The sequence below is a fragment of the Homalodisca vitripennis genome, chromosome 6, assembly GCF_021130785.1.
Source record: "Homalodisca vitripennis isolate AUS2020 chromosome 6, UT_GWSS_2.1, whole genome shotgun sequence".
NCBI classification, from domain to species: domain Eukaryota; kingdom Metazoa; phylum Arthropoda; class Insecta; order Hemiptera; family Cicadellidae; genus Homalodisca; species Homalodisca vitripennis.
The window spans coordinates 22,411,304-22,420,904 of record NC_060212.1 but is presented as its reverse complement, the minus strand read 5'-3'; the positions used below and the strand labels follow the sequence as shown (position 1 = coordinate 22,420,904).

Below are 9,601 nucleotides of genomic sequence, written 5' to 3'. Positions count from 1 at the left end.
ATCAGTCACGGCAACCTTTTTTGTCCTAAAGCATAATAAAATTTAAGATGTTTTTAAATGGATTATTTTAAAATTATTTAGAGCCTAATAGCATAGAAACCAATAAGGTCATGAAGGTTTTCAAAATTATGATAAAGTATTCAAAATCAAATACAAACTATTTGATTTCTATACCGTAAAAATCGGTCAAGGTTTTAAATATTGTAATGCACAGTTAATTGTACAGTACACAATAAAATGTTTTACCACAGTTCTCAAAAGCTTAAAAGCTTCATTTACTGACAAATACGAGTATTTTCGGTGTAAAAGGGTTGCTGGTAATTTTATATTAACTCATTACTACAACACTTTTCGTAATCTTGAAATTTCAATGTTTTAGGGTTTAAATACATCAACCGTACATCGCCATATCAGTCATGGGTCTAGTTTTGGGTTTTCTAGATTTAAGACTGTTAAAATAATAATTTTTTACTACTACTACTACTTTGAATTTTTATCATTACTTGTTTCTGATATAAACAAATAACATAAGAAAGAACTCTGCACTAGGAATAATATAAAATAAGTATTTTTACTATGATTGTAACACTTATAATAAAATAGTAATAAATGTAAATGAAACAATACTTTTTCCAATATGGTATATTTTTTGGAGGGGAATTTTTATTTGTGGAGTTGCTTGATGATAAAAACCTTTGGTCTCGCATTGCTTCGTCCTAAAAATAAACTATATTAGAAAGGTATTGTTTTATTAAAATTTAATACTATTTAAATTTTGTGTGCAATTACTCCAAGAGTCTTCAATAAGTGTTTTGTTTGTCTCTATCCGAAAGAATCTTCAAAATATCTCCGGAGACCAACTGGAAATACTGGCTATTGCCATTTGAGACAATAATAGAGCAATAAATAAACATAATTCGAACGTAAGTTTTAATATAGTATTAGGAAATTACTATACAAGACATAAAAGTTGTATGTGTTTGCTCTGTCTCCTCATATAACCAACATACTTTTTGATGCATTGCTACAGATTTTTGAAAGAAATTTTATTGTAAACTAACACATACATACTTATTTTATCGGTTACTACGCCATTTGAGAACGGGTTGATCACAGTCAGGCAGGAATCACCCAGTTAATAACGAAAACGACTGATCGTTCCAATAATCTTCTAAAACACAATATGGGTATTTAAAAAAATCATTTTACTATATGAATTACATTCTGACATATAATTATACAGTTTTCATAGCAGTGATATAGAAAATGTTAGTAGAAAAATGTTTCAGTAACATATTTTGTATTATTTATACGATACCTAAGCTACACAATTTAACACTTTTATACAATATTTTTTGGCATTTTTGTTATAAAATACTTCCGTAACGTATACAGATCAGTATTAAGCTACACAAGCACAAATCCGCAGTGACTTAAAATTACATCTTAGGTCACAGTAGTATTTTCATTCTTTATATTAAAAAGAAACATTTTAATTTTCTTAAATAAAAGTCTGTATCACATTATGATTTCCATTATGGGAGGACGTAATCAGCTAGAATGGGTTTAATTAGGGGGAGAAACAGTGTCTGCCAGGCCTTTGTGAGGTAGCGTGGCTCATTAGCAGCGTACTGCAGCTAAAAGCGTAGTAGGCGGCCAGTCTAATGTACGTGTATCGCTGTGTTAGACGCTGGCCAACTCCTCCATAGAGTGGTGCAAGTTGTTCATGTTAGCAAACTTCCAGTCAGTGTTATAACAATACTTAACGTAACTATCTTGTTTGTGCTTAAATTAAGTTAAAATAATTGTTTATCAGTTTCATGGTAAAGTAGTTTATGAACACAGAATATTGAAATATTATTTTAGACGTTGAAAAATGTACATAATCGAATATTCTCCACTTATATAAGGAAACATAATGAAAAAGTGCTTGAAAAGTTATAGCAGTCCTTCTTTATGCAAAGTTTTTGGTTGCTGTCTCAAGAATATCAGAATACATTCAATACCTCAGTTATAATAAAATGTATAATTATGTTGTATAGAAAAATTACAGAACCATACAAGACACAGTCATAACAGTTCTAATTTATGCACTGTTTTTGGTTGCTTTTTCAAGAAATTCGGATTATATTCTATAGTTTAGTTACAGAAGAAATCCTAATTATGTTGCATAGAAAAAAGAACAGAATTATATAAGACACAGTCATAACAGTTCTGTTCTTCTTTATGCACTGTTTTCGGTTGCTGTTTCAATAAAGTCAGAATATATTCTATAGTTCAGTTATAATAAAAATTTATAATTGTGTTGCATAGAAAAAAGAACAGAACGATATGACAAAGTCTTAACAGTTCTAATTTATGCACTGTTTTTGGTTGCTGTTTCAAGAAAGTCAGATTATATTCCATAGTTTAGTTACAGAAGAAATCCTAATTACGTTGCAAAGAAAAGAGAACAGAATTATATATAAGACACAGTCATAACAGTTCTGTTCTTCTTTATGCACTGTTTTCGGTTGCTGTTTCAAGAATATCAGAATATATTCAATAGCTCAGTTATAATAAAATTTCTAATTATGTTGCATAGAAAAAAGAACAGAACGATATAAGACACAGTCATAACAGTTCTTCTTTGTCCACTGATTTTGGTTGCTGTTTCAAGAATATCAGAATATATTCAACAGCTCAGTTATAATAAAATTCCTAATTATGTTGCATAGAAAAAGAATAAAACGATATAAGACATAGTGAGATTTTACTTTACTATGTACGTATATTTTGAAATATAAGGACCCTGATAACCGCTGTGCGTCATTTGGGGAAGTCTGGACAGTTGATTATTTATTTATCTATCTGGATGCATTGAAAATACAGAATTCTGATCAGAGGTGACCAAACATATGTTTAGGATATCGGTTGATACAAGGCGCACAGACTAATTTGGTATAGTACTATATCGCTTGTAAACGTTCATTGAAAGGCAATGCTCAGAATTTTCACAGAAAAAGTTGCTTACAATGTCTTTAAGTGTGTAAAAACGTGTATGAAATGTATAATTATATCTTCAAAGGTTAAAAAAAAAAAAACCGTGAACTCTACTGACTGAATAGTTAATGTTAAGTGGTAGAGATTCCACCTCCTAATTCCACCTCTTTAATAAAGTCATATTAGTTTGATTTAGGTTTTCTATTTCACTAGTTCTAATTTGTTTAAACAGAGTTATTAATCTACAAACGTGTATGACATAGTAACCTTCCCTTACACATTATTATTCTGTTAATCTACAAACGTTGCTATGCAATAGTTACCCTACCTTCCATATTAATGTTTCTGGAAACTTATATTATCATATACGTAAAGTGTCATATAAGTAATATATACGCATATATAGTGTTACGTTCTACACTCATATACTATTTTACTGCTTGTTTACAGCGCTCGACAAGGCTATTATTAGTCACTGCCGCCATTTACGTCAAACTCGTTTTTATAGCTATAATATGTACGTGGTATTTGCGACGACTTCATAATGTTTGTGATATTAAATATAGTCTGTAAGGAGTGTTTAAAATCTACACTCTACCATCATACAAGCTAGAATGTAGTATGCAACAACACTCGTCATCCAAATTTAATAATTCCGCTGCTTCACAGTTGTTATCATGGTAACTCATATTATCAATATGCAAATGTTAGTTGACCTTATCAAAAAAATAGAGATGAATAGGTGCGGAATAAAAATGTATTAGCTATAACACACTGTATCAATAATGGTTAATTGTGATGAAATACATAAATAGTCCGCTTGCCTAAAATAATTCCGTTTACCTAGAAGAACAAATGGTACCAACATTATGTTACACTGTATTTGAGTAAAAAAGACATAAGTATACCATTTTACAATATTTTCGAATGAGATAAGTTTCCATAACATTTGTATTATTACATGGAGTTTACTACTTACTAGTTACAGGTTAACACAGAATATCCACTGATTATATCCTTAACCTGAAACACACATGAGTAAACTTTCTTAATACTGATGCACATAAAAACATATTATTAACAATGAAAACTATTTCAGTCTTTAAGGGATCGAACTATTATAAATGTCTATTTGTGAATTTTTTGTGCCACCTTCACGTTGATACGTAACTAAAATGTAGCTTTCATCATAATAATTACTCGTTAATTAAAAAATCTTTTAATACCTTTGGGGCAAACTTTGGAAGTAAAAATCCCCTTTTCCCAGCACACGAGGATTTTAAAACATTTTTTTGTATTGCGTATAAATATATAAAACCATAAAGTATTGTACACATAACGTAGCTAAGGTGGGAAGAGGCTTATTCAATGCGAATGTTGAGTTTAGCTCCAGTTCACCTTCCTCTTACGTGTATTATCTAGGATCTGATTCTTTTTTCACACTTAACTCCTGAAATCTGGAGTCGTAATCGTCTGAGGGATCCAAAAATAGTCTGCGATAAAGAACGAAGAAGCTCAAAAGTAACCCTCCGCATCGTTCCGACATCAAAAACACCCAGACTTCAAATTTTGCACCTAATAAGATAATGAGAATACCTCTTCTGTGACTCTCAGATATTGAAACGATACCCGGAATTCTTCGTTCTCGTCCCCGAATATTTATCGATCTCCCCAGATGATTATGACTCCTGATTTCAGGAGTCAAGTCTGTGCAACAGAACCATATTTCAGATGTTGCACCTAAGAGAAAGGTGAAGTGGAGCTAAACTCAACAATCGCATATAGTATTGCTCTGCTTTAGAAAGTTATTCTAGACACAGCACACCACACACCACACACACACACACACACACACACACACACACACACACACCACACACACACAAAGTTTATTTATATTTATATTGCTAAGACACATTAAAAATGTCAAAAATGAAATTCATTTATAATATAAAACGGAAACATTTTAAAATAAATTCTATTAAAACCAATGTTTTCTTTCAAAGCACCAGTATCGGTGTTCTGTAAATAAAATTAATGTAAGCAACAAAACAAACTTTAAATACAGCAGGGTACCCTCTAACCGGCATCTGTTTTTAAAACCATTGACATGCTTTTAAATGGTCACCTAAAAAAAGAAAATAATCCTTTATAATATAACAGGTTGTACAATTACACGACGGCAATGTATCACCTAGAGGCTGTTATTTTGCCTAAATGTTTTCCTTAAGCAGATTTCAGTTCATCTTGAGTTTCGATGAAACTAGTTAGAAAAATTGAAATATATATTATCGGAATTTTAAAAGTAACCGAATAAAAGAGACTACTGTATGTGTTAACATACTTACGAGAAGCCATTTACAATACCTACAATTTACAATACATCGGTAAGGCAGTATACCTACATTACTCGTCCTCCGGTTTGGTGGCGAGACGAATCAGTCCTCGGCCAGAAGAGTCGACTAGCATAGTCCCACTGACGCTGGTAAGAGGACGATCCTGGGCGTCGTACAGGAGCAGGGGCTTGCCATCACACGCCGCCAGTCTGTTGAACGTCGGCATCTTCGGGGCCATCGCAGGATCGAAGTCCTTGTGATTCGGTGTGCGGCCGAACATGTCGAAAACGGAGCAGTCATTATAGTCGACAAGGGGTATGCCATCATCGTCGCATTTCATGAGGGGCTCTCCCTTAGCCGTCCGCAAAGGCCTTCCACGTCTGTCCGTGAGGGGGAGGCCATTGTGGTCAAACAGCTGTATGGCCTTTCCGTTGCTGTCAACGAGACAGTAGTCAAGGTCAAATTCCTCTTCGGATAGCGGGGCCAGAACAGAAGTTGACGTTTCTTCTTCAATCACAGGCAAGTTACACGGACTCTCAGATGACCTTCGCTTATAACTCCTTCTTAAGTAGGGAAACACTTCGCTATCGAAATTTGTGCGGGAGATTCCCTCTCCTTTCGCCAATGTCTCTTCACATTCCTCCTGGATGGGATTATCAATTTCCTCCCCACTCGTGTCAAAATATGTTGGTTGGTAATCGTTACAAGAAAAATCACATATTTCACCTCTTTCGTTGGAGTGTTCAAAACAAACATCAGACCCAAAGGAGTCATCGGAATCAAAACCATCAATGCCAACATCATCGTCACAGGTTTCTTCTTCTGATCCATACCCAGACGAGTCCTCTAAGAACATTCCGTCCGAACTAACGTTGTTTTGTATGCTGTAATTTTCTTCCTCTTTTACTTTCAAAAAGCTTTCCTTAATCAGTGATCTTAAGTAAGATTCGCCAACGGTAATTTTTGAATTACGCCCCTTGTCTGGTACATTCACAATTATCTCGTCTTCACAGTTGCCCTCTTTATAGGTTTTGACATTATTTGAAGATCTTTTCGGAGAAAAAAGTGGTTTATCAATCTCAGGTGTCAATACTACTGATGAAACTCTGGGATAGATAGGCTCTAGATTTTGCACCTCATAGGCTGTATTTATAGCCTGTTTCCTCTGCACAAGAGTACATTTGAAAATATTTCTGTTGTAAGCCGGGTCGGAAATTGGTTCAGTATGTTTTAAAGATTTAGCGTTGTTTATCTCTAGTGATCCGATACCTTTTGTATTATAAACTGCTTGTTTGGAATTACGCTTCGCTTTGTCAACGGCGAAAGACTTATTGTTTCTGCAATCGGCTCCCACAATGTTTTTCTGAGGTTTGTATCCAACCTCCCTCGGCACATTCATATTTAAATCATACTTGTCTCCTTCATTCTTTTTAAGTAACGTTTCATTTGAGTCAAATGACTCTCCTACTTCTTTATCTTCCTTGTTGACTTTTGTATTATTCATTTTAAGGAAGTCACCCTTTAGAAGTGTTTCATTGGCACTCATGTTCACATTTTCCAAGCCTGTAGGTTGATCAATATTACACGAGTACGCCTGTGTACAAAAAGGTTTAAAAATATTTGAAGATGGTCCTAAATTTACTTCAGCCGTTTTCATAATTTCACTGTGTTTTTTCTTTCAGTAGTGCCATTGTTGGTCTCTCTATTTTTACCACTTCTCCGGTACCATGGCTTAGAAAAATTGCGTTTACCATAGTGACCTTACGACCGGAGTCTTTACCCTTAGGGGACTTTGTTCGCCGTGGAAAAATGTCTTTGCCAGTTCCACCACTGTCGTTATGTTTTGTAGGAGCAAAGCTGAGAAAGGAATGGCAAGAATGAAATGAATCATTGCTGGCAGTTTCACTGGGCGGAATAATTAGGTCTGATTCATTAGTCCCTCCAAATTCTTCTGTATAATTGTTCTTATTCTTCAAAAATAAATCTTCATCAAGACCTATTCCATGTTTTAGGCGCTGGTTTTTCATAGCAATATTTAAATAGTTGAGAGCAATTTTAAGTTTAGGGTCGTCCGTATCTGGTATAAACGATGTTATGCCCATTTTGATAACAGGTTTCTGAGAAATAATCAGACAATATCACCAGTCACTTTTAATTCTCTTCACCATCGTACAAGCGAAAGCAGGTTACTTCCTGGAAAATGTGCTTTCGTTAAAAAATGCAGTTTATGTGTAGTAGTATTTGCTATATGATAATAATAAACTGAAAGGTTTTAGTTAATAAGAGAAGTATTTATTAAATTACGTGATTCAGACATAAATATAAATTCAATGATTGCAATATCCCATGCCCTCTCCCACCGTTTATGTCATTACTTCACATTGATAAAGCCACTTTTAGTAAATACACATTCGATTTGGGTTTCATATTTATAACTTTTGGTTTAAATAAACCGGTTTGGTTAGAATTTAAACTATCATATTGTAACTTGAAAAATTAATTTATAATATCTTCTTTTCATTACGCCAAACTAATATTATCAAGAACTATGGGGCAAAATACTGTGGGACGATCCATGTGGCAATATTGAAACGCAAAGGTTAACATATTTACTCCTAGTGTACATTAAGTAGTAACGGCTATTTTTTAAACTGGCTTTGTGTCATAACGCGACTAACGCAGTACACGTGTTAAACTATTTTACAATAATTGTCTAGCTATAATTTATTAGTTTACAATTTTGAGGTAAAATTTGTTGGGTCTGCCATTTTTATTTTGTTGACGGTGGTTGGGCCGGTAGCAGGTTCTAGCCTGCCTCTTGTATTTATCCACAGCCGCCAATTCTGGAATTTAACCTCTTGTCTGGAAGGTAAGACTACAGTTTTAGCTCCTTATCTCATATCCGGTGATTATTTCTGGTGGTTCCGATTAGGAAATTACGTCTTGAGGTTTTTCTTGCATGTGGTTTAGCTACTGTAGGGAGCTAACGTTTGATGTACCGAGGGAAACGAGAATAGTGAATTCCTTGAACTATACATTCTAAAAATACTCCGTTATACTTCGCCCACCACCTTAGGGCCAGCCTACCCCAGTTTCAACTCATCCACACTAAGATCATGTATCTTATTCAACTTAAGAGTGTCATTTTAGCCGTTGCAACAGTATAAAAACCTAGTGCATTATTTAATCAGTAAACTTAATTTAGGTTATTGATAACACAGTTGATTGATATATACGTATGTTTAAAACATGTATAGCGCCTATTTCAATACATTCTTATTATTTAAGTATATTTCCAATTTATGGTTAAAACTATTGAACGTGATATCAGTTAGGCATAGCAATCAAATAACGCAGTTTTATATTGATTCAGATTCCTTTTGTCTGAAAACTAAAACTTATCTTTATAAATCATTATTGATAAGAAATTTGATAACATCTTTACAGAACACAGTGCTGCACGCAGCGACTATGTAGAAATGTTTATATTTACTCATAAATGATCTCTTATACATTTGCCAGTCTGTTTGCAATAATTAACAAAGTTCAAGAGTATTCAAATAACTTTTTATCAAAACAGTTTTTGTGGAAAATATTTAGTGGGTGTAATGTGTTTTGCTCTTAGATATTCACTAAATCCCTCTAAAAATCACTACTTAATAGTTTAAAAGTTTAACTTACCATAGTTTTCAGTCAGTAATACACGTTGAGTGAAAAAATAATATACTTAATACGTACATTTCATAGATATTTAATTAACTTATAATTTGGTAACAGGTCCCAACAGAAATTTAGATGTTCCAAATATGTTTGTTTGTGTGTTTACTTCACCCAAATAGTAAACAAAACTGAAGGTCAGTAATAACCGTTTGAATCAACTGTTTTTACAATAATGGCATAGTAGTTAATAGTCAACGCATGAAACATATGATAAAATTACTATTCGGATACAGATTTGTTTGATAGAATATGAAAACAGTGTTTCCATATTTAGTGCCGTAGGACCAGTCTGTGCTTGGAAAGGCAAAGTAAACCTACCTGGCAAGGAAAATATGAAGCATAATAAAATGATAGTACTGTGATGAGGAAAGACTTAAAAGGCCTTAAAACTAAAAAGAAATAATTGGTCATACTTAGCAACATTATGTCTGCAATAAAGAAATGTAATTGTTTGGGTTTGGACCACATTTCCGTAAAAAATTTTATTTTATATCTCGAAATGACAAAGAAACCCTTTATAAAAAGCTAAATACTACGAGTTACACGCAAAAGAATGTTTATGT

At 33.5% G+C, this 9,601-nt stretch overlaps 2 protein-coding genes across 3 annotated transcripts; both read right to left on the bottom strand.

The window, feature by feature from the left end:
* Nucleotides 1-1,093: 1,093 nt before the first annotated feature.
* LOC124364157 lies at nucleotides 1,094-6,987 on the bottom strand. 2 transcript variants are annotated; one of them, XM_046819404.1, is made up of 3 exons: nucleotides 5,388-6,987; nucleotides 3,962-4,005; nucleotides 1,094-1,171 (listed from the first exon to the last, which is right to left on the bottom strand). In XM_046819404.1, the coding sequence occupies exon 1, from the start codon at nucleotides 6,973-6,975 to the stop codon at nucleotides 5,389-5,391; it is 1,587 nt and encodes a 528-aa protein (XP_046675360.1). In that variant the 5' UTR covers nucleotides 6,976-6,987; the 3' UTR covers nucleotides 1,094-1,171; nucleotides 3,962-4,005; nucleotide 5,388. The 2 variants fall into 2 exon arrangements, with proteins under 2 accessions (XP_046675360.1, XP_046675359.1); XM_046819403.1 differs by lacking the exon at nucleotides 1,094-1,171 and having other exon boundaries at nucleotides 3,842-4,005.
* LOC124365319 lies at nucleotides 6,980-9,148 on the bottom strand. Its single transcript, XM_046821292.1, has 2 exons — nucleotides 9,000-9,148; nucleotides 6,980-7,511 (listed from the first exon to the last, which is right to left on the bottom strand). The coding sequence occupies exon 2, from the start codon at nucleotides 7,418-7,420 to the stop codon at nucleotides 6,980-6,982; it is 441 nt and encodes a 146-aa protein (XP_046677248.1). The 5' UTR covers nucleotides 7,421-7,511; nucleotides 9,000-9,148.
* Nucleotides 9,149-9,601: the final 453 nt, after the last annotated feature.